The 26180-nt window shown below is 43.5% G+C and overlaps 1 protein-coding gene across 1 annotated transcript in view; it reads right to left on the reverse strand.

Moving 5' to 3' along the window:
* Positions 1-26180, reverse strand: part of TMEM245 (transmembrane protein 245) — a 141303-nt gene that overhangs the window by 81701 nt on the left and 33422 nt on the right. Inside the window, 2 exon segments of the mRNA XM_032775312.2 lie at positions 10644-10667; positions 16296-16465. Of these exon segments, the coding sequence (XP_032631203.2) occupies positions 10644-10667; positions 16296-16465 (194 nt within the window).

Genomic DNA, 26180 nt, shown 5'->3' on the forward strand with positions numbered 1-26180 from the left:
GTGCACGCCCTCCCCCCCCCCCGGAGCACTGCTTTACCACGTTATATCAGGGTATATATAATTTGTGTTATATCAGGGTAGAGGTGTACTATGTTCTGCAAAAAGGAATCTCAAAGAACCTGCAGTACCCAGCAAAAATCTCAGAGAGAACATGGAAATTTTCAGTGTTTGCCACCATACCCTGAAACACTTCAGCAATCATTCAAGTTCTCTCATCGGTAATAGTGGTGAAGTCAACTGCCAGCAGGGCAGTTATCTGAAACATTCTAACTAGCTTGAACTCCCAACTATTTACTATCTAGGAAACTACAGAAAATCCTGTTCAGTTTTGCCCTTTCAATGTTCTCATATATTTAGGGATTTTGATGACACAGCGACAGAAAAAAACCCAACAGTTACCTTCTCCGTAACAGTTACCTTCTTTGAGATGTGTTGCTCATATCCACTCCATATTAGGGGTGTGTACTCACACACTTGCACTGATGCCGGAAGTTTTTACCTCAGCAGTATCTGCAGGGGACTGGCTCTGTTACCCCTGAAGAGGCACGCACATATCATGGTATAAGGGGCACTGCCAGCTCCTCCCTCACTCTCAATTCCTTCTTGCAGGAAACTCTGACAATGGGGAAGGAGGGCAGGTCATGGAACAGACATGAGCAACACATCTTGAAAAACACCAGTTATGAAAAAGCTAACTGTCTTTTCTTCTTCAAGTGCTTGCTCAGGTCCATTCCATACTAGGTGACTCCAAAGCAGTATCCCTGGAGATGGGTAGGAGTTCAAAATGTGTAGATTGCAACACAGCTCTACTGAACCCAGCGTCATTTCTAGCCTGCTAAGTGATGGCATAATGAGCAGTGAACGTGTGGACAGAGGACCATGTTGCAGCTCTACAGATATGCTGGACAGGGCTGTGTGCCAGAAAGGCCAAAGACACCTGAGCCCTAGTCGAGTGGGCTCTAACAGCTGGCGGCAGCGGAACACCTGCCAGGTCGTAACAGGTCTTTATGCATGGAAATAATCCATTTGGAAATCCTCTCTGAGGACACTGGCAGCCCTTCATCCTAACCACTGCAGCAATGAAGAGCTGAATTTATTTATGGAAAGGCTTGGTATGTGCTAAGTAAAAAGCCAAAGCTCTTCGGACGTCCACCATGTGAAGACACCTCTCTTCACTGGTTTTGTGCGGTTTGGGACAGAACACCAGGAGGAAGATGTCCTGGCTCATATGGAAGGTGGACAGCCAGGTGGGCCTGCAGCTGAAGCTTGTCCTTGTAGAAGACCATGTACAGCAGTTCTGAGGTGAAGGCTTTAATTTCAGAGACTCGTCTCACCAACATCATTGCCACCAGGAACATGACATTCCATGACAGGTGGGAAAGGAAGCAGGAACACACCAGCTCAAAAGGGGCCTGTAAGCCTAGAGAGGACCAAGTTAAGATCCCATTGCGGGACAGGAGTCTGTACCTACAGGAAGAGTCTCTTGAGCCCTCAAGAATCTGACTATCATGTCATGCCCTGTGTCAGGCCCTGGTTCCTCAAATGAAGCAGACAGTCTGGGACAGCCTGTATGGAAGAGCACGAGGAAAAATGCCACCCTCGGATGCCCAGCAGGAAAACCTTGTCCACTTGGCCAGGTAAGTCAGTCTAGTTGAGGACTTCCTACTACCCAGAAGGAGCTGTTGGACCTCCTCCAAACAGGTTTGCTCCTCAGGGTTCAGCCATACAGCATCCACACTGAGAGGTAGAGGGATGTGAGGTTGGAGATTCAGAGCCAACCCTGGTCCTGTGACAGTACGTCCAGTCAGTTGGGCAGGGGCCAGGGAGGGGCTGCTGACAGGTTCATGAGTGTACCGAACCAGTGCTGGCAAGGATATCTGAGGCAATCACAATAACCCGCGCTCGCTCTCTCTCTCTCTCTATCTTTGCCAGGCTCTTGGCAGAGCGGGATCAAGGGAAACGTGTACATCAGGCCCTCTGACCATGACAGGAAGAAGGCATCGGAGAGGGAGACCTTGCCGAGAGCAAAACCGATGACATTTTCTGTTTTGCTTGGTAACAAACAGTTCCACTTGGGGAGTTCCCCACCTCTGGAAGACCATGTAGGCTATGTCCCAGTGGAGCAACCACTCTTAGTGAGAGGAGAAAGCCCTACTGAGATGATTCGCTAGCGTGTTCTTGAAGCCAGGAAGGCAACAAGCTTCTAGGTGGATCTCGTGCTCAATGCAGAAGTTCCAGATACGGAGTGCCTCTTGGCAGAGAGCTGACAAGCGCACTCCCTCTTGCCTGTTGGTGTTCAACATTGAGGCTGTGTTGCCTGACAGGTGAGGTAGGAAGACGCCACACACTAATTGGACCACTGAGTTCTTTGACATTTATGTGGAGCATCTCCTCCTCTGGGGACCACATATCCTGGGTCTGGAGATCTGGGAGGTGCGCACCCCAGCCAAGCCGTCCGACACCAACTCGATGGAGTGAGGTGGGTTATGTTGAATGTAATTCCCTCTAGGACCTTCTCGCAATTGGTCCACCATCACAACGAGGTGAGTACTGCTTGGGGGATGCTCACAATGTTTTCCAGGTGATCCCTGACTGGGAGTAGGCCATCAGCCATTCCTGCAGGGACCACACCCGGAGCCTGGCATAGTGGATAATGTATGTGCAGGATGTCATGTGGCCCAGCAGGCACAGGCAGACCCTGGCTGTAGTATGGGGGAACGGGGATACCTCAGTGATGAGGTCTGTCAAGGCCCGAAACCCTTCTAGTGTCAGGAACGCTCTTGCGCAGGTTGAGTCGAGGACTGCTCTGATTAACTCTATCCTTTGCACTGGCACTAATGTTGACTCTGCATTTACCAGGAGGCCCAGGGAGCACTCCGTGGCTTGAAGTATTGCAAAATACCTTTGGATTTGAGTCCTAGAACTGCCCTTGAACAGCCAGTCATTGAGGTACGGTTAGATCTGGATACCCCGGCACCTGAGGTAAACCGCTACCACTGACATGCACTTGGTAAACACTCTCAGTGCTGTCGCGAGGCCAAACAGGAGGACTGAAAACTGGCAGTGATGGGGCCTCACCATAAACCAGAGGAAGTGTCTGTGTCCTTGAAAAAGTGCTATTTTGGAAGTATGCATCCTTCAAGTCGAGGGTGGCATACCACTCTCCCGGATCCAGGGAGGGGATGATAGAAGCCAAGGAGACCATGCAGAACTTTAGCTTCTTCAGGTACTTGTTGAGGTGTCACAGGTCCAGGATGAGCCATAGACTGCCTTTCGGATTAAAAAGTACCGGGAACAGAATCCCTTTGTTCCTGTATTTGAGAGGAACTTCTTCCACCACACCCAGCTGTAGTAACCCCTTTACCTCCTCTGCAAGGAGACTCATGAGATGGGTCCCTGAAGAGGGATGTGGAAGGAGGGTGGGAAGTGGGGGTAGAAAGGAACTGGAGGGTATAACCCTGCTTCACTGTGTGGACCCAGGAGTTAGAAGTTATAGCTGTCCAAGCATGGAGATAGCAGAAACCATGATGTGGGCAGCTACATCCGCAACGTCTGATGTAGTCTGGATGGCCGCCCTGGCCGCAGTCATTCTCTCATTGAGGATTGCTCAGAACTCCTTGGAGGCCTCGGGGAGCAACGCTTTGAACTTGGCCACGGCTTGCCACATACTAAGTCATATCAGCCAAGGAGGTCTTGGTGGTTGGCCACTCTCAGCTGAAGGACAAATAAACCTTATGTCCAAAGAGATACAGCCTCCTCCAGTGTTTATTATTGGGGTTGGCCCTGGGTTGTCCTTGCCTCTCCCTGTGGTTAACCGCCTTGACCACAAGGGAACTGGGGGCTGGGTGGGAGTATAAGTACTCATGCCCTTTGGCACAAAGTACTTGCATTCAACCCTCTTAGAGACAGGGGCCAGGGAAGAGGTGATCTGCCACCGGGCATTAGTGATTTTGGAAACCCCTTCATGAAGGGGAAGGGCCACCTTGCAGGGGCTGAGCAGCAGAGGACATCAGACAGAGTCCGAGGGCTCTTCCAATTCCTCTGCCTGAAACCCCAGGCTGGAAGCGACCCTCCTCAAAAGTTCCTGGTGCACTTTGGCGTTACCCTAAGGAACTGGGTGAGGGGCCCCATGATAGCCTCTTCTGGCGATGACAAGGACGATGCTGGTGCTGTGTGGTAACCTCCACGTTCACTGGTGGTCCAGCATCTTGCTCCCCTGGGTCCTCCTGGACTGTGGGGTCTTACCCTCGGAAGCCTCGAGCACCAGAGGGGGATGGGATACTGAAGCCGCTGCCCTCTCCGACACCGACTGAGCAGCCTGGGAAGGTTGGGAGAACCCCCACAGGTACCATGGAACTAGTCACTGCACTTAGGGCCACGTGACAGGTTTCAGTGCTGATGTGCAAGTACCGGGGCTTGTCCCAGTGTCAGGGAACCTTGCTCCGTGCCAGAACTATAAGCAGAGCGGTCAGTACCTGGCAACCAGGATTGGACAGAGCAGTGGCTCTTGTCTGACCAGTGCCAGGTGCTGCGTCCCGAAGCCGATATGTCCGAGCAAGCCGGGTCATCTTATCTGGGGTCTCAGGGACCGACAGCATTCGGTGGATCTTTATCGGACACATGGCAATCCATGCCTCACGCTACTCAACCGGTCCATCGAATGGGACAGCTTGCTACTACTGGCCGGTTGCTAGGAGGATCTTCCTGAATACAGCAACTTCCTTCTTGGAGATGGGCGATAAGGGCCTGGTGGTCTTGGATCACCGATCGGTCCCGTGATCAGAACTGGGCCTTTGCAGACAATCAGGGCCAGTCCCAGAGATCTTGTGGGGTGGCACATGCCTCAGAGGCTGCGCCAATCTACCAGCAAGGTATGCCTCCAGTCCATTGATCTTTGCCCCTGGTGCAGGGACCAAAGAGGGCTCCACTGAGCCAGCCTCTCTAGTCCTAAGGTGTGACGGCTTCAGGTGGGCAAATGATGGCGGGACTCCTCTCTCAATGGGGAATGGTGCCATTGAGGTGGGGATACATGCATAGGTCCCAATGCGTGTTTTCCTCAAGTCCAGGGTACTGCAGGAGCCAGTGTGGGCAGCACTGGGAGTGTCAGGATCTCGAGCCGCTCAAAGATGGCACCTGAAGCTGGCTAAGGCCTGCACCACTATCTGCAGTCATAGGCAAAGTATGGGATGGGTTGCATCGCTCGACTTGAGCTGGAGTCCAACTTCCCAAAGGGGTGCTGAGCTGCCCAGCACAGGTCTTGGCTCGCTCTCAGCCCTCTCCTTTCCCTTCCCAGAGGTAGGAGATCTTCCCCTCAGTGTTTTTCAGCTTCTTGAGCACAGCCATGGAGGGAGACTGGTGCTGGCTTTAGGAGCTCTTAGAAGGATATCACGCTCCTTCTTTGTCCTAGGATTGAAGGACTTGCAGATACAACACTTATCACTTATGTGCCCTACGCCTAAGCACCTAAGGCAGCTGGTATGTGGATCGCTGATGGGCATAGGCCATTTACAGCGATACTACAAGTTCTACAGAGTTCGGACAACACTAGCTGAAGCAGCAGACATTCAAGCACCATCACTGGTGGCAAAAAGGAACTGAGGGTGAGGAGAGCTGGCGGCACCCCTTATACCGCGTTATGTGCACGCTGCTCCAGAAGGCACCAGAGCTGGTCCCTTACGGATACTGCTGAGGGAAAAGCTTCTGGCACCAGTGCATGTGGTGAGCACACACACCTAATATGGAATGGACATGAGGAAGCACTCTAAGAAGAATAAAAAGGATACAGTACCTTAAAAATACTGTGTTACAAATAAGTTAAATGTTCACTTTATCTTACGTAACTTTCCTTGCTATTTCTTTCTCAATTTAAAAAAAGCTGTGGTCCAAATTCAGAGACAAGTCTAAGTGAATCTAAGAAAGTCAAAATTAATTTCTCTTATTTCAAGTATTCTCCACTAGTATGCTTAACTTAGATTCAGTTTGTGAAAAATATACATCCACTTAACACACAAGCTTACATAATCACCTTTGAATTTGACCCACTGGCTACTGAATTCATGGCCATATCTACCATTAGGGAACTGTATGAGAGAGATTTCCACCAATGCCAGTTCTGATCCAACAGCACCACTGATAGTAACAAGCGTCTCAGCATAGACAAATCTAGAGGCTTTTGTTGTTTTACCACTGTGTAAACTGTTGGTTTGATCTGGAAGCCTCTAGAGTAGTAGAAGGTAGGTCTCCCACTGGAGCCCTTGAACTGATAGTACCATCAGTGTCCTTACTGTAGACAAGTTTTAAGAGTCTAATATTATGCTACTTGCAGTTAGACCATCAGGGAAAGCTGAAAAGGGAAGAACAGAAGGTATAATTGAAAGCATACTCTCCATATTAATAAATTCACTTACAGCCTCTTCTTAACTCTTGCTGTACCCCCTTCATCTGGCTGCTCAACATTAGCTTAGACTAGTTTATTGCCAGTAGGCCAAATTCAAAGAATGAAAAAGGGGCTGTTGGTTACATCACCGTAAATAAGTGAGAGATTAAGAGAGTCGTAAAGACTTTCAAAACCTGGGTGGAAAACATGGCTGCTAAATACATATTTATTCACCTAATAAAAGTGGCCTGTTTTTCAAAAAGGCTGAGCACCCAGCAGCTCCTATACATGCTTGACTATAATCTCCTATTTAAAAACAAAACAAAAACCTCAGTCTCACTGTTGGTTCAATTTTCATGCTGAGGCAATAGGAAAAAATAAGTATCAATTACACCAGTTGAAACTTACCACTGAATCTGGTCCATATTTCTCTTGGTCATTCTGATAGACTTTCCTTTCTATGCCCTACCCCAAAATACATGTATGCACAGAAAACATACATACATACATACACACACACTTACTTTCTAAACACTAGTCAGCAGCTATTCCGGTATTTTAAAGTTTTAGCTTCTAATTTAATTGTTAGTCAACAGCTACAAACAAAAGTTGCCATGACATCTAAGACAGCCAAGTAGTAGAAAGAAACCAGGCTCCTAAGCTACAGAAGGTCATTCACGCATTAAAAAATTTTTTTAAATATGGATTTCTGATATGCAGTCAATGAAAACTATCTTAAAATGTCAGGGTTTTGAAGGAAAGGGTATAAACTTATCTTTACATTTCAAAAAAAGGCAAATTACAAACAATTGAAATTATGCCTCAAAACTAAAAGCAGGGTCAAAATACATATATTCATGAGTTCACTGGGAGAGATTTATTTGGAAGTAGTAATTGGGATGAACATTTTAATTGATAGTGGCTTTTTAAATCTACGGTTCGTACTAGGAACTAGCTTTGAAAAGACTGACATATCTAGATTTACTGGAATTGGGAGAGCGATTATGCCTTCTATATTTTATACCGCACTGTACTTTATTCACAAATAAACACTTAAATCAAGTCAACTCATCTTAAAAGAATACCTACATGTATCTCAGTGCTCATTTTCTAGTATATTTTTACATACTAAACTATATAATATACATGCAAAGTGTATATATTGACAAATCTCTGAATATATATCTATCTATCTGTGGTAAAATACAACCAGTATGAGTGTCTTACTACTTTTATGCAGTCACAGATGTTTCAGTGTCTATTTTAATTCCACCCCCTCCTAAAATAAAGTAATAAATCAACTCGGATATATTTTCTGGTAAAGATTTAATTTTCAATTATTTTAAGACTTTAAAAAGTGATCATTTAGCTCCAGTGAAGTCAGTTACTCAGATATGTCAGGTTCACAGTGAAAAAGTGCAGATGAGCAGCTGGGTCAAACAAGCTGGGGAGCTGTCTACATTAGGTAGGTTCCCAAGGTTGCTATCACTGGCGCAGAGATACTGGTTTTAGCAAAAATGAAAGGTATTTTTTTAAGATTCACGCTGCAAATAATACCATACAGAGCAAGTCTTGCTAACCCACTGGAATCTCTTCTGTGCCTTGGGCTCAGCAAGTAATAAGTTGTGTGATTCTTACTCACTAAATCCCAGTTTAAAAACAGTCCCTTGCAGAAAGCTCGTATGTAAAAGAGCTTTGCTCTTATCCTCCCGTCCTAATAACCAGAGTTACCAATAACCATTTCAAACCCTGCCGGGCCTCCATGGGTCATATTTTTAGTTTCACACTGCGCAGAAAGAAGCCTATTTTAGTATTCTCTTAAGTACTTTCCTTGAGATGAAGAAGAAAAAGGTAAAAGTTATAAAAAGGAAGGAAGCCTTTACAACTGCAGTCCAATCTTTTGTGCTTCAATCTTCCCCCTTTCTTAGCATTTTATGAATTGTAGATTTGATAAAATTAAGAGCCTGTCAGAATTTAGTCTGGTTTTGGATTTTATATTTAAGTTATACAAATGTATGATTTGCTCAGCATACACAAAATAAAAATATTTTGATATACATGTTCAAAATATCTATTTAGGTGTAAAATGAAAGGTGAGTAGTTTCAAGTACTTTTTTCAAGTAAATAAAAAAACCTCAATTTTTTAAAAGTTATAGTCTGCACATGATGGGTCTACTTTTTTTTAAAATTATATTTTATTGTTATCTTTTAAAAGTTTAATAGCCACGTTAGTGGCAAAATTAGGGTAAACCTACTCACATAAATCTATGTTCAAACATTAAGAGTCTAAAACCACAGAATCAAGAAAATGTACAGTTAAGACCAAAATTCCATTGGTACCTCAGTGCATTGTGTGGGTATATTGCAGAGATGTAACATCATTCCCAAACAAAAATTCTTCTTTAAGACAATTTATGGTTGCACATACATATTTATAATTTAAAAACATTTGCATATTGCAGTACAGACACAATACTTTCAACATCAGGAAATGGAGGATGAAATTAAAAAAGTCTAAATGTCAAAAAGTCAGAAGATGGTCAAATTATCCTTTTACTCTAAGTGCTCTTCCCCATCCATCTTTCAATAACAAGCCACACAAACCTTCCCTGCCCCCGCCCCCCCAACACATACACACAGAGAAACCTCTGCATAGGTAATTCCTCCACTAATTGGGTGCTGGAGATGAAACTCTATAGTTCTCATGTTTCAGGCTAAAATGACCACATCTCATGCATTCATCATTCTCCACATATTTTCCCACAGACGACCTCAACTATAATCTCAATTTTACTGTTTGTTACCCAAATTGTTAAAAAAATACCGTTATATCTCCTCCTCCATCTATGGCTCCACTTTGGATTGGGTATACAACTCTCTCTCTCTCTCTCTCTCACAAACACACACACACACACCCACCACGGGCCAGAGCCATCATATTCCAGCTACCTACTACAGTCTACAAGGGCAGCTGTAGGTTATGTGACTGATCAAAGAGACTATATTACTACACTTTGTACAGGCAACAGTAAACACGAGTTTCTATGCAGTGATAGCTAGTTGGATTCTCTCACCAATATGGAGATAAGTGAGGATAGAAGTTGGTGCTAGAAGTTTAGCTGATTTCCAGTTATTATGGTTTTATTTTTTTTTTTTTAACATACAACCTTTTAACTTACTGCCCTTCATACACTGTGTTTGAACATTTAATCATTTAAATCAATATGTATTTACAACCCTTAGTCTATCTTAATGCTTTTCTGTTGGGGAATTTTATGTTTGAGATTTGTATTTTAATACTTTTGATGCAAGATCTCCCACCCTGATTTTCATACAAGTTCCCCTGTCAGCCTTCTCCATCTCTTACTGCTCTTGTGGAGTTGGTATGCTCTAACAGAGTGCAAGACTTTGTCTAAAATGGGGATTCTCCCAGATTCCAGCCACTGTGGATGCACTAATGTAAATTCCTAGTATAGACAATGAACACTGCAATTTGTAGGAGCTTAGTAGCTTAATCCTGTTTAGAACTGAAGTAAATGAGTTGAAGTGCCTCAGCAATACAGGGTGAGTTAAGGATGAAATTGTGTGTCACATGGATTACATGGCTATTTTTTTTTTTTATGAACTTCATAGAGCGGAATTATTTGCTTTTAAACTACAGTAGCAGTTTTGGACGTTCCTCCCTTCCACTTGTTGCTGCTTTGGATGCTCCTCATCTCCTTTAGTAATGATTCAATATGGAGTCATTTGGCGTTTTATATTTCCCTTAAGAAAGGGAAGTTTTTGAAGGCAAAAGCCTAGTAGCACTGGCTAAAGCCACTCATAATCAAAGAGTTATGGACTTTTCCATTCACATCTTTGTAAACTTACCCTAGTCCTGACCTTCAATACCCTTAAGTTCCTCTGAACAGAAAAGACCTACCAAGTCAAATTATATATTGGCTTTGTGATGCGTAGAGATGGGGATTAGTAAGAGATCAAATTTTTCTTAAATCTTAAAATTATTTGAACCCAAGTCCACAAAGGAGAAAGGCTAATGCACTATCCTGCTGTACAAGACAAGATATTTAACTAAACTCATTCATTTTATTAAAAAAAATATATATATAGATCAGATGGTGTTATATGACCTCCAGTAGCTTAGATGGGGTAGGGTAGGGGGAAGACAACAATTGGGAGAAAGAACTAAAGAGCAAGACATGTTAAAAGCATTCATGCTGCAAAAAGGACACAATCCTTTAGTTGGAATCACAATCTCTTTATTTACCTTCTTATTAAGCCAGTGCCACAGCTTGTGGGAGAGGAGAGGGAAGGGAGACAGAGGAGAGAAAAAAAAAAAAAAAAAAGACAAGACGACAGTGGAAGATTATTGAAGAATGCAGTAATAGTATGAATAGAAATGAAGGCAGACAGTCATCCACAGAATGAAAAGTAAATAATTCCAGACCCAAAGGTAAACTACAGTAGGAAATAGTGAAATCTGTAATACAATAATCTAGGATTTACCAGGAAAATACACAGGCGTGGCAAAATTCAATTTTATGTACTATATAAAATTTTCAACAGATATCAGTATTTTAAAGATCTTTTCCTATTTTTATCTTTTTACAATTTCATAGTTGTGGGAAACTATGGGGAGGTAAAAACAGTAATTATTTAATGACAGCAGACACGGATTCAAAAAGCGAAAGCTTTATAACCATTAAAACGCAAACTCAACATTACATGTCACAATATACAAAGCAAATATCTTAAATCAAAAACTAATAAGTTCAAGCAACATTTTTCTTACTTTGCCTAAGAGTAAATTTTGACCATTATCTATGGAAACATTTTTCTGTTGGCTTATATATGGTGAAATCAATATTTACTGACATTTTCCGATAATCTAATCCTTTTAAGCCTAAATATGTGTAATATTTAGAAAGAGGAGTACGATGAATGAATATAAAACTTTACTATATTTTTCTAGCAAAACTTAACACTTAAAACTTAACACTAATAAGCCAGCATCACTATGCCCTGAATAATTACAGATTAACAGTAGCAAGTCAAAATTTTACAAATCAGTGCAACACTTGTGAAAGTTCTTTTCTCAGAACAGTATGATATTATTGTGATATCAAGAATCAGCATCTCATCCACTAGTTTATTGCAATGAGGTTCCAACTTTGGCCAAAGATATAGTTTCAAATATATGCAAAGTATATTTTATGTTAGCTATTGTGATACACATGAATTTTATTATCTTATTAGTATTACTGCATTCATATCCAATGAGAATCAGTATGAAAAGGAATATAAAATACATGCATATATTTATATGCATGATGTACAGACCAAGGGGTCATGGAACCAACACTTATTTACACGTGCTTGTCTGCAGTCAGATCATATAATAAGTTCAGGTGGTAAGCCCTTCTCTGACAAGCAACCATCTACTTTTGTACTTAGAGAAATATTACTCTCTAATTCTCACCCAAACTACTCAGAGAGAGAGACTCATTCTAAGGCCTACTCTTCAATAAGATTGTTCTTCAATTCCAGCCATTGGTGAGAAGTCGCAAATACACCAATGCAAACCCCAAGAGTGGATGATAAAAGCGGCAGCTTGTACCAGTGAAGCTTGAAACCAGGATAAGCTCCATGTAGGATAAGTATAAAATTAAAGAATTAAAATTAGCTTAAATTTGGTTAAGAAAATATGTGTGTTGTAAAGAAAGGTCCTGACTCTTTAGAAGGAAGGCCTTGAAAATAATAAGCCATTCAGCCAGAAGGAATAAAGTAGAGAGGATATCTGTCTTAAAATGAGCCAGCACAGCCTTTCCCCAACCCACAACCAGTGTTAAAACCTACATGAACCCAGGTGCAATGGGAAAACTGTTGGACAGCAGGAAGGAGGGGAGGAAATGCCTCTGGAAGAAAGGTGGTTGTAACTCTTAACTGGATTAAGACTGGAAATAAGAGTGAATTGTCTCAACTTGGTTTTTAACTGAAGCTAGTAATTTGCAATGATATCACTTGTTTATAAAAGTAAACTCTTAAAGGGTCCATTGCTAATAACTGCCTGACCAAGCTGGAGCCTACCAATAGGAGTCTAAGCAACGCTGGGTTTAATCCATTTATAAATATCTTGATCAAATGCTTATTAATGTTTTGTTACTGTTTGGATGTAGTATACTACTTATTGGTCAGGGTTTTGAGGCATGTTTACAGCAACTGTATAAATACCATTTGGCCTTTGGATTTAATAAAGGAATAGTGATTCCCATATTAATAATTCCAACAACCCATCAGAACAAATTGTGTTTTTTCTTGTCTACAGCTGGGGTTTGCACCAGTGGGTGGCCACCCATAAATGAAATTGGGACAAATTCCTCATGTAAACAAGAACTAAGAGATAATGTTTCAAATAAAACCAAAATTTCAGAACGTAAATTAAAGCATGATTAAGCAAGCAACAGGTTTACAATTTAACATAGACATTCAAAGATTGCAAACAAACAATAGACAACAGAAGGTATGCAGTTATCCCATATACTTGTATGGCTTAGGTACACCTGTTCCTATGGAAACAAGGCATGGAAATGGGAAGGTACAAAAGAGCTTCAAAAGCCTCAGCCTTCAGCTTCTGATTGTTTCCACTCATTCTTCCCAGGAAATGGGATATTGTATAAGTGAAAAATAAGGTAAGGGGTTTTACAGATTTAACAAAAAAATCTTGCCTTATCTTACTTGCCTAGAAACTGGGTAGAAAATTCCCATATGAGTATAAGAATCCCTGCATCACTAAGTAGCAAGCAGTGTAAATAGGATATTCTGATCAGCTACTTTCCCCCCCAAATGGTTATAATAATATGACAAAGGGAAAATTATTGTCCTAGTTATAGCCTGGGAAATGAACATGATACTAGCATAACCTTCCTCATTCAGATTCTCTCTTTTTTCTCTTCTCCATTCTAAAAGTAAAACAACAAATGATAGATAGAAGAGCCTGGAAACGGGACTTCCAGTTTTCAGCACTGATAGGGAGGAAAATGTCAATAGCATTAAGTATATGTCCTACACTAAAACTCAGAGTAGAGGACATTATATACCACATGCCGTATTCCCCATTGTAATAGTGACAAACGTACCCCGAAATGTTGTTGCCTCTACTCCTGTGATCAAGTTAGTTTTAAAAAAATATGGCCCTTTTTGGTTTAACCCAAATATTTGAGGAAGTAAAATTTAATAAAACTGCATTTACTTTCTCACTACTTTTTTAGGAAGCTCTTTATGGAAATACATATAGCCATGTCAGCATGAATATAATCTGGTAGATGTTTCTGCTAAGATGTGTTTGAACTGTAAGACTAGTATGTTGCCTGATGTACACTAACACTTGACTCTGTATGGTAAAAGGGCTGTCCAGCTTGTTTGTATCATTCACATTAAGTTCTCCTACACTCTGTCAAGAATAGTTAAATGACTATGTGTATTTGAATACAATAAAAACAATCTTGGCTGCAGTTAATAAAAATACTCACTAGGAAAGGGAAACATCAGTACAATCCTGATTTATAGATGCCTGGAATGATGTGTGGAATCATTCAGTGGACAGGAAACACCACCATCTGGCGCCATTAAAGAGCTATCCTTATTAACCCCAACAAAAAACACAAAACTATACAATCACCATTTTAAACATTAAAAAAAATTCATTGGTTTCAGTTAAAGTGTGTGTTAGGGTGAAGCAAACCACTGATTCTGGACTAATTACAAATGTGAGAGTAAAATATACACATTTCTATAAATACTGTAGGGGCAGGGAGAGGAGAACACTTGGGATCCTCTTTCCCCCCAGAAGTACCCAACTTCTTCTGAGATGCTAGCAGCAGCAGGGACAGTGCCAGAAGGAGCAGAACTAGGGGACAGTAAAGCCAACTTTGCTAAAAACATCTCATTTTCCTAATCAAATTAGGACCTATATGAAACGCACAAGTAGGTTTCATTGCTGCCTCTGGAGCCTCCCAGTTCTCCCTGGTTTATTATTTGTATTATCATAGTGCCTAGGAGCCTAAGTAATGGATCAAGACTTCTTGTGCTAGGCACAGAGAATAAGCAGCAATGTAGGACTTCTCTCAGGCTGGGGTATGCCCCCTCTTCCTTGTAGGAGAAAAAGAGGGCCTGAAGTAGGGGGAAAGCTGAACAGACTACTTTCTCACAGCTCCCCCTTGTTAGATCAAAGGAATGCTGAAGACATTCTGAGCTCACTAGCAGCCCTCTCCTGCACCCTCTCTCAGTTTATTATTAGTTTAACTTACGAAGGGAAATAAAACATTCTTTCCAAGACCCCTGCCTAGCCTTACAGATTCTCTTGGGTGGAATGGGACACCTTTCTGCTTGATGCATCTCTTGCTCTTCGTAGTGGGATGACTTCTTGGCCCCACTACGAGCCAGACTGTCAGAAGCAAGCATCACCACTATACATTTTAGACAGCTGTTTATATTAAAAAAACAGCCGCAGCTGCCTGTTTTCTTCACATAAGAGTCTCTGCTGCTTCTTGGTGCTGAAGCTCAGCCCCCTCTTCTTGCTAACAGATAGTAGTGAGTATGGCTTTCAGGAAAAGCAGGCCTTCAAACTCTAAGATTAAAATTAAACATACTGCTAACAGATTTAAAATGGTTAATCACCTTGCTTTTACTTTTAAAGAAAATGAGAGTTTGCTATTCTTTGGTCTTATTACAGTACCACACTATCAAAAGTGTTAGAAATAGACTAACTTGCATCACATGCTTTCATTTTTTGCAACATTTATTCCTATCTACCACCATAGAATCAACTGTTTCAACAGAATCATGAGACTGGAGGACATGTTGAGAGGTCATCTAGTCTAATCCCCTGCATTCTTAGCAGGCGTAAATATTATCTAGACCATACCTGACAGGTGTTTGTCTAACCTGCTCTTAAAAAAAATCTCCAGTGACAGATTCCACAACCTCTCTAAACAATTTATTCCAATGCTTAACCACCCTGACAGTTAGGAAGTTTTTCCTAATGTCCAAACTAAACTGCCATTTTAAGCCTATTCTTTCTTCTTCTAACCTCAGAGCTTAAGGAGAAACATTATTCTCCCTCCTTCTTGTAACAAGCTTTTTATGTACTTGAAAACTGTTATGTCCCTCCTCAGTCTTCTCAAGACTAAACAAACCAACTTTTTCAAATCTTTTCTTGACCTTTAATCATTTTGTTGCCCTCCTCTGGAGTTTCTCCAATTTATGCACATCATTCCTGAAATGTGGCCCCCACTGATTTAGAAAACCAAAAGAAAATAGGTAGTGCTGTATTCAGTAGCTTCCCAAGAATACCCACCCTCACCCTACAGTTTTGTTTCCCAGTGAATACATTGGTCTGTTCTACACTATCAAACAGTTGTTTTTAACCACCGTGCTTTTGCAGAATTTAACGACAAATGTAGCTGAAGTAGCTTAGGTCCTATCTACACAATGAAAAAAATTACTTTTTAAAAAACAGTTAGCTTAACGTGATCAGGATTCCCCTCCCAAAACACCTATGTACCTTCAGTTTATCATCTTTACTATCAGTTAAAAGAATTGTAAAATAGGAAATCCCCATTAACATCCAAGTAGACAATCATGTTAAGCTAACAACTTTAAAGAGCTACTTTTTTTTAGTATGTAGACATCATCTTAGTGTCAAGGGAGCTAAACGTTGTTATAACACTGTTTAAAAATGTGCTATAGCCTTCAAGAGAGCAAGCATAGTCAAGGCCTAAGATACACTTTTACATAAAAAACAATGTGCTTATGAGTGGCAGACACTTATTTTAGAGTTATAGCTTTCTAGAGCACAGTTTACAAAAGAACAAAGAAAATTTTATTCAGAATTATGGCTTAAGAAAATAAATTGAAATACCTTACTGTCAAGTTTTAGCATGACCCTTCCAAGCCCTCTGATTGGCCATGGAGCGAGAGCCTCCTGCCGCTCCTTCACAAAGTTTTCCAGAACATGCCACCAACTATTACAACGTTTCGCCATGAAGTTTACAACTCCAAAGTGGACCACAAGTTTTTTAACAACCCAAACTGTAATTAAAAAAAAAAAAAAGAGGGAAAAAGGATTAGGGATTTAAGAAGTGCACCATGTTAGGATTTTTCACTCCACTGTGAGACATTATTAGAAAAATCATATTGTTTTAATTAAACTTCTCACCACAAACAGTACTAAACACCATCTTTTTAAAAACCAGGTGGCCATTTACTTGCAAAAAAACATGTTCAGCCATCTGAAGTTTTAAGTGCAGATGGACAGCACCTCCATATAGCACCATTATGGAGGTTACAGTTCATATCAAGGCCTGATGTAAATAGGTGCAATTCCACAGACTGTATGTATGGCACGAAATTGTGTAGCTACACATAACATTGACAAATAGAATAAAGTCTTAGACAAGACGCAAACTTTTCTCCCTTAGAATTCCTAAAACTTTAAGCCTTCCATAATATTACATCTCTTTCTTCTTAGGCAAAATAACAGTGTACATCTATTTATAAATATAATGTTCACAATAGGAACAGCTATATGTAAGCTTGCAACCAAACTCATTATAATGATCCTGATTTCATTTGCTCTTAAACTTTTAAAAAAGAAGTTCTCCTTTGGAACTGAAACTGCATCTCAACTCTAAGATGATTATGGGAACTTTCAGTAAAATCCATACACAGCTTGAATTAGGCAAATACAAGGAATACTTTGTTTATGGAAAAATACTAAATCAGTAAGAACATACTGTGCACACAGCTAGGGCCGGTGCTACCATTTAGGCAGCCTAGGCAATCGCCTACGGCGCCAGGATTATTGAGGGGGTGGCATTTTGCTGGGGGGCGGCAGGCAGCTCCGGTTGACCTGCTGCAGGCATGCCTGCGGAGGGTCCGTTGGTCCGCGGCTCCGGTGGAGCTGCCACAGTCATGCCTGCGGACGGTTGGCTGCTCCCGCGGCTCCAATGGATCTCCCGCAGGCACGCCTGCAGCAGCTCCACCGGAGCCACGGACCCTCCGCAGGAATGCCTGCGGCAGCTCCACCAGAGCCGCGGGATCAGCACAGGGGGCGGCGAAATGGCCATGCGCCTAGGGCGCGAGAAACCCTGGCACCAGTCCTGCACACAGCTGATTTGAAACATCAAATATGTCTCAAGACTGCTAGGTGAATTAGAAAAAAAATGTAAAGTTACAGTTCAGCAAAAAAATGATCAGTTCAGATGCAATAAAAAGATTTTGGTTAGGATTTTAATTAATTATGACTTGTACTACAGAGTTCTGGAACTCCATGGTGCCATTTTTTTTGTTTTTGTTTTTGTTTTTAACAAAATTCATTTTAAAACTAAGAGTGGCAGGTGAAAAAGAAAAACACACATAGAATTTGACAACTCCAAAAAGAGTTTATAACTAAGCAAATCTTCAATATTTCTTTTACTCAATTACATCGTGTATTATCTGCAACACCCTGTGTTTCTCTTCTAAAATAAGAAGATTGAAAAAGAAAAAGTTACTCACCTTGTGCAGTAACTGCAGTTTTTCAAGATGTGTCCCCCTATGGGTGCTTCACCATAAGTGTGGCAAATCCCCTGCACCTCAGATCGGAGATCTTCACCAGCAGTGCTTGTTGGACCGCACATGCATACCTCCTGCATCTTATGCCATGAGCAGGACACACACACATGCACACACCTCACTGTGCGTCCGACCACCCGCCTAGTTCCTTCTCTGCTGCAGAGCTTATGTTTCGGCTCCAAAGCAGAGGGGAGGAAAACGGGTAGTGGAGCACACATATCTTGAAGAACCTCAGTTACTGCACAGGGTGAATAAGCTTCCTCTTCTTCAAGTGATGTCCCTAAAGGGGCTCCATTGTAGATGATTAGAAAGCAAGACCTCCGATTGTAACGCTGGAGCTTCAGAGTGGCATATACTGCAGATGATAGGACAGTGTGTCCTAGTAGAGTATCTGCTGCAATGTCCTGAGTAATGACATGGTGATAGCTAAAAGCATCCACTGATGCCCATGTGGCCACTTTGCAAATGTCAACCTTACTGAGAAAGGCAATCAAGGTGACGAGTGAGTGGATGGAATATGCTCTAGTTCCAGGAGGAGGTTGTCGATTGTGTAGTTGGTAGGACAGGTGTATATACTGCGAGATCAACTTGGAAAGGGGTTGCTTAGAGATGGTCACACCTTTATCTTTCAGCTGTTGAGAAGAATAAGCATGGTGATTTATGGAAAGATTTTGTTCTTTACAGAAAGCTAGTGCTCGTCTGACATTCAGGGTGTGCAATGTTGCCTGTTCAGGGACCGCCACCTTGTTGTGGTGAAGAGGCTTGAGTGTTCCAATAATCCTCAGAGCTACGTTGGTCAGAGGCACCATGTTCCTGGTAGGGTCTCCAAAGGCGAGCAGGTCTGAAGTGAGGTCCCAGACAAAGCACTCTCCAGTCCACCAAGTCCTCAGCAGTGGATCAGGTGGAAGAGGGTCTTTGGATCTCAATGGTTGTGAAAGCAGATGAAGACTGAAGTTGGTGATCTCTAGTCAACTCAGACTTTCCCTGCCACTAGGCCCCAGACCTCCAGCTTGTTGTGACTGTGTGGTCGCTGTAGGTGCACCAGCTTCCCAACATTAAAAGAAATCACATGCATCACAAGAAAAATATCTTTCCAACCTTCCACACTCTGCAGTGATAGACTAGTGGTGAGGGGGACTGTAATAGTGAATTGGGCAGTCCCTCACCACTAATCTTTATGTAGGTGGTGGTAGCTGGATGGTCGTCTGCCACCTGGACTGAGACATCTGTAATTTGGCAGTGGTTATCGCGACTGAGCAGTCCTCTTTAGGATCCACTTTGGGGAGAGGACTAGAAAGGGAGCCCTAAACCTAGGCTGTCTCACCACATCCAGTGGGATCACTCTGCCTGCCGCCAGAACTATAAAAAGACAGTGACTTTCACTACATGTAATGTTTGCACACTGATAGATAAAGATAATATATGACCAGAAAGAAGACCTGCTACTGTCACCAGGGAACTTGTGAGCTATAACACTGATGTCACTGCCCTGAGTGAGACAAGGTGCATGTATGAAGATCAACTGAGAGAAGGAGGTGAAGGCTACACCTTTTTCTGGAAAGAGAAATCTCCAGAGGACAGGGGCACTCATGGGGTCGGTTCTGCAATTAAGAATAAGTTTGTCAGTCAGCTTACAGAACTTCCTGTAGGACTCAACGAACCTCTTATGAATCTTCATCTTAAGCTCAGCAACAATGAGTCTGTTGTCATCAGCAGGTAAGCTTCAACACTCAATACTGACAAGTATATCAAGGAACAATTCTATACGGATCTTGACCAACATTCCTAAGGAGAACAAGATCATTCTCCTTGATTTTAATGCTAGAGTCGGGTATGAGTCAGATCTCTGGAATGGCACTATCAGAAAAGGAGGAGTAGGAAAGGCAAATCCAAGAGCAAATCCTCCTGAGCAAATGCATAGAACATCGCCTGGTCATCACAAACACCATCTTTAGAGAAAGTGAGAAGTATAAGACCACTTGGAGACACTCTCGGTCCAGACATTGGAACCTTCTTGATTATGTTATTGTCAGAGCTCAAGATCGGGAGGGTGTCTGCATCACAAGGGAGATGCATGGAACCAATGACTGTTGGACAGACCATGGCCTTGTTAGATCTATCATGAATTTCCAGATTGCTTCAAGGCATCTTAAACAAGCAAAATCAGTATGAAAGAAATTCAATGTCAAGTCCCTTCAGGACATAGTGAGTCAGGACAAAAATCTTCAGCAGTGACTCCAAGAGAGGTTTGCCACTATTTCAACAGCTGATGACTATAATGAAAATTTCTGGAAGGGATTAAAGGCTGCCATTCTCTCAGCATGTGCTGAGACCATCAGCTATGTCACCTGCGATCACCAAGACTGGTTTGATGAGAATGATGCTAAGATTCAAGGCTTGCTTAACAGGAAAAGAAAAGCTCATCTCACATGGCAAAAAGACATATTACGCCTGGAGAAGAAAGAGTCATACAAGCAACCAAGGCTAAAGCCCAAAGGAAAACCTGCAACATCAAAAACAAGCAGTGGTAAGAAAAGACCAAGGAGCTTCAGCTGATAAAAACCATGACAGGAGGATCTATTTTTAGGCAATAACAGCCATTTATGGTCAAAGCTCCCACGATCCCACACCACTCTGAGTCAAAGATGGGTTGACTTATTTTAAGGACAGCGAAGCAATCAAAGCCAAGTAGAAGGAGCATTTTGAGTCACTCCTGAGCCATGAGTCAACTGTCTCTGATGCCACTACTGAATCTATACCTCAACAACATAAAAGAATCTCTTGCTGACCCAGCTGCCCTCAAAAAAGTAACACAAGCCATTATGAAACCAAGAAAAACAAAGCAGCAGTGCCAAATGGGATAACACTTGAAGTCTACAAGTTTGTAGGTGAAGAACTGGTGAGGAAGCTCCAGAAACAACTTCTTCATATCTGGTATAATGAGAAGATTCCAGAAGACTTGAGAAATACCAACACGCTCAATCTTTAAGAAAGATGATAATGCATCAATTTCCAAATTCTGACTTGCCTTGCTATCTACAACAGGGAAAATTCTCGCCCGTATCCTTAAACCGATGACTTTGCTTTGCTGAGGAAATATTGCCAGAAACCCTGCAATTTTAGACCATCCCATGGGACAAAATGACAATCTTTGTTTCCTACCAAATCCAGGAAAAAGTCTCAGGAGTAAAATCAAAACCCATACGTGGCCTTCGTCGATTTGACAAAGGCCTTTGACTCATTCAATTTCAAAGCCTTCTGGAAGGTGCTGGCCAGATTTGGCTGACCTCCAAAATTTATTAAGGCGGTAAGGCTTCTTCATGATCAGATGACTGTCACCATTCTCTGTAATGGCCTAGAGACAGACAATTTCGTCATCAAAACTGAGATTAAGCAAGGATGCGTTATTGCCCCAACCCTGCTCTCCATCAATTTAGCAGTCATTTTGGTCCTCGTTAAAGACCTCCTTCCCAATGGAGTTGACATTCAATACGGAATGGATGGGTGGATTTTTAAATCTTCGATGTCTCTGCTTGAAGTCTGAAGTCCTCAGGGCATCCGTTACTGACCTTCAGTATGCTGATGACTGTGTTACCCTTGCATACACTGAAAATAACCTTCAGTCCACACTGGATAATTTTGCACAAGCTTACTGAAGCCTAGGACTCTCTCTCAATACTGAGAGGACTGATGTTTTCCATGAGCCTGCTTCAGGCCTTGCACGTGACCCACCACACATCACTATTAAGGGACAGACTGGAAACAATAGAGTACTACTTCTACCTTTGTAGCTAACTTCTTCAAAAATGCAAAAAACAGTGAACTCCAGCACAGGATCCAGTGTGCAAGTGCTTCCTTTAGGAAATTGCTCCGACGTGTTTTCACGAACTGTGACTAGCGCAGGACACCAAGATCCAAGTCTATAAGACAATTGTTATTCCTACACTCTTATGGATGCTAAACCTGGGTGACTTAACAGAACCTCAAGAGTCTGGAAAGGTACCACCAACGATTCCTCCAGAAGATCTTTTGCATCAAGTGGTAAGATCACTGCACTAACACCAGCATTCTCACTGAAACCAATGTCACCAACATTGAAGCAATGATCCTCATACACCAACTCTGCTGGGCTGGACACTGGGTGAGGATGCCAGACTCTCACCTCCAAAACAAGTGCTCTACTCTCAGCTCACCCATGGTCAGAGATCCTGCGATAGTCAGAGGAAACACTACGGAGACACAAAGTGCATCTCAAGAAAGCTGACGTGTACATCACAAGCTGGGACGAGCAAATTACCAACCAACCTTAATGGCGCCATATCCTCCATCAGGCAATGGTTCGTTGAAAAAAGAGAGAAGAAAAAGGAAGGGGGGGAAAAAAAAAAAAACAACAAAACTCTCCCCCAGCAAGCAGCTGACTCCCTAGGAAATGTTTGTACATACTGCAGGCAGACCTGTGGTTCCAGGATCGGACTCTTGAGTCATCTCAGGACCCATATGTAAATTTGTGGCAGAGATCATCCTTGAATCAAGAGATCACCGATGATGATGAAGAAGCAACGTTGCCTCCGCTTGGTAGCTGTACGGCTTTGGAAAGAAATTTAGATGGAAAGAGGATGGTACCTTGAGTAAAAATTTGGGATGAGGATGTTGCGTAACCATGTCTTTATGAAAAACTGTGAACAGGGGGTATACCATAAGAGCTCCAATTTCTCCAACCCATCAAGCTGAGGTGCTAGCAACAAGAAATGCTGTTTACATAGATAAATGAACATAGGAGCATGTTGCCATTGGTTCAAAATGGAGGTCTATAGAGTATAGGATGAGGCCAGGGTCCCAAGCCGGGATTAGATCCTATATGTGAGGGTAAAGATTTTGCAAGTCCTTTAGGAAATGTTTCACGAGCAGGTGGGTGAAGGAGGAGTGTCTGTCTATCTGGTAGTGAAGGTCATGATGGCTGACAAACAGACACAAATGGAGCTCATGCATAATCCCAAGCGTTTTAAGAATGGGTTCATGAGAAGGGTCACTGAAGAGGGATGGAATATCCTTCCTTGATCTCTAGAAATCTACTTATCCAAGGTAATTAGCCCCCATGATGGAAAGAAAGGGTTTAAGTGATCGCCAAACTGGTGGGATGTTGGAGATGGTTGATGTCACCAGAACAGGGGGAGGCTTCTCAGGGCCTTGGGATCACCTTCAAAATTGTTTGGTTGAAGATGTGCGAGATGTAGTCCCTTGAGGAGTCTTATGTCTGTGCTTGGTAGAGGACTTCTGGTGACAGCACTGAGTATTGTAGTGCCAATCGGGAGTGTATTGTGAGCAACCTATCGCTCTCTCGGCATTTACACTCTAGTGCCGAAGAGACATCCAGGGAAACATCAACTTCCCCTGCAATCGTACCCACCACAAGTCCTTAAGGGAGTGTAGGGATTCATCTGTATGCTCCACAAGTAATTTGGGGCCCTCAAAGCCTAGGTCTTTGACAGTGGTTTGTACTCCTTCAGGAAGGTCGGAGAGGTGCAGCCATAATGCCAATCTCATGACTACAGAAGTTACAATGGAACAGGCAGCAATGTGCGCAGAATCCAAAGACACTTGTACAGCTGTATGGGCCAAGACGTGTCCTTCGGATACGAGAGCCTGGAGTTGTTGTTTTTTTTTTTATTATCAGGAAGGTCTTGGCAGAGTTCCTGTAATTTAGAGTATTTGAGGTAATTGTACTTAGCCATGAGAGCCTCGTAATTGGATATTCAGAACTGAAGGCCACATAAAAAGCCACAAAGAAGGCCACTTCCAGTCTCTGCCATGACAGGTGAGTTGAGGTTGGTATTGGTGTCCTTTTTCTTGTATGGTATTGACAAATTAGGAATTTTGGGTGAGCTGAGAAAAAAAATTCCAAGACTTTTGTGGGAACATAATATTTTTGTCCACCCACTTGCATGTTGGTGGGATGGATGCTGGGGTCTGCCAGAGCACTTTGGCAGGATTGAGGAGGGCCTCATTGACAGGGAGGGCTATTTAAGAGGAGGAAGATGTGTGCAGGATGCCAAGCAGCTTGTGTTTTGATCTTTCACCTGCTCCAAAGGAATATGGAGGGATTCTGCAATCCTATAAAACAACTCTTGGAAATGTTTGAAGTCAGCAGCAGTAGGAGATGGAGACGATAGCCTCATTGGGGAAAGAAGTAGTGGAATGGTGGTGGAATTTCCTCCTCCTGTACTTCCTCCTTAGCTGCTACAGAGAGAGGGTCAACCTCTGGTGGTCGAGGGACCGACAGAGAAGGCAAAGATGTAGGCCTCCAGCTTTGCTCCACAGGAGGTTTCCCAAACTATGCTCTGTACATGCCCCAAGGATTCCAGTATGGCCAGTGTTGAGGGAGCAGCACATGGGGTTGCATCCACAATGGACAATACTAGAGCCCTGGTCTGCTTGTCAATAGTGAGGATGTGTAGAGGAAGTCTTTTGTGCCTATCTCAAGTATGAGCGTGGGATGGAATACTCCTCATCCTCTTTTGCATTACTCGGAAAGGGGGGGTGCAGTCCTCGGAGGAGAAAGGGAAGAATGCTGAGAGTCCAGAGAGAGGGACTGAAGTGGAGGAAGATCGTGCCTGAGCAGTGGTGACTCAGGCACACCAGAGATAGGTAGGTCCTTGGCATATCTGAACTCTTGCGGAGGAGGAAGGAGCATCGTTGGTACCAGCATGTAATCAGTGCTGAGGGAGAGGTGCATTCTCCTGAGCAGTCAGTAGATAGTGTGGAAGGCTTGCTTGGTGAATAGGACTTGCTCGGTGCTGAAATGGACATTGTGGCAGTAGGGCTGTTGATGCCGCAATACTCACAGTTGGTTTGGTCGGGATGGTTGGCACTTTTCTTGAACATCTTGTGTCTCTGTCCCCAGCACCGAGAGACAGTGCCAAGGGCTGCACGTCTGCCCAGTTAGGGTCTTTAGACCTTTGCTTAGCTCCGGTACCTGAGGTACTTGGATGGGCCCTGGAGCTATGTCCCCTCTCCAAAGGTGTTAAGGCAACTGACCTTGCAGGAAATGGTGTTCTGGCAGGCAATGTCTCAGAGGGTGATGAGGGAGCTCATTTATTTCTCTTCAGAGCAAAAGAGATAAGATTTTCTTTTAGAAAGGCATGGCAAATGAGGATCGATGGACAATCTAGTGGAGTGTGAGAGCCATGCAGGGAAAGTGTCCAGGTCAGCGTTAGACGCAGGAAGCCAAGATTTCTCCATGAGAAGTTGCAACTGAATGTCCCAGTCTTTTCTGATCCTGACAGTGAGGTTGTGGCCGTGTAGTGCGGCTTTGCCACAGTTCGTGCCTCAGCGGGGCTGTGTAGTATCCCACCACCTCACTCTAGTTCACTGGCCATCGACTCTGCGGCCATGGGGAATAACACACACTCGGTTAGGGGCTCAGGCCCTTCAAGCGGGAGCTGACTCAATAGCCAAATGGCAGCCCAGGCCCTATGTCAGGATGGGGTAGCCAGCAAACAGTCAAAGACTCAGGCCTTTAAGCAGGGACTGAGTCAGCAGGCAAAGCGCAGCCCAGGCCCTAGGTCAGGGTGAGGCAGCAATCACACCGTCAGGGATTCAGGCCCTTAAGCAGGGGCTGAGTCAATAGCTCAATAGCAGGAAGTCCTAGACTCTCCAGGCCAGGGAGAAGGGGGAGTCTGCCACCCAAGGAGTGGGTGGCAGGGGGGACGCAGGCCCTCCCACTCCACTGTGTCCCAGCCCGGGGCCCTAGCAGCGGCAAAGACTCACCGCTGTCAGTGGGGATCCTGGCCGCAACACACTGACATAGGTTCAGGCAGTGCTGCAACCGGACTGGGGTCGGCTCCCCCCGGGCTACTTCCACACTTCCCTTCGTAGGGTACCTGGGTCTTGCTAGCGTCCTTGGCTGTCTCAAACAGCATCGGTTCCTCGGGGTAGCTGGCACGGGGCAGGCTCGGCCAGTCCTCCTCAGGGTAGCTGGCACGGGGCAGGCTCGGCTGGCCAGGTGTGAGCTCAGGCCGGCTGCTGTCTCCTAAGAGGGAGCTCGGTCGCGAATGTCTGGTCTCTGCGGCGGCTGGTTCTCCACTGAGCTCTGCAGGTGAGCTTTTATACTTCTGGGTCTGCACCGTGACCTCTGAGGGGCGGGCGCAGGACCCAGTGGCTCCGCCTATGTTGGTGTTAGGGGAGGTTCGTC

The sequence above is a fragment of the Chelonoidis abingdonii genome, chromosome 2 (genome assembly GCF_003597395.2).
Source record: "Chelonoidis abingdonii isolate Lonesome George chromosome 2, CheloAbing_2.0, whole genome shotgun sequence".
Taxonomy (NCBI): Eukaryota; Metazoa; Chordata; order Testudines; family Testudinidae; genus Chelonoidis; species Chelonoidis abingdonii.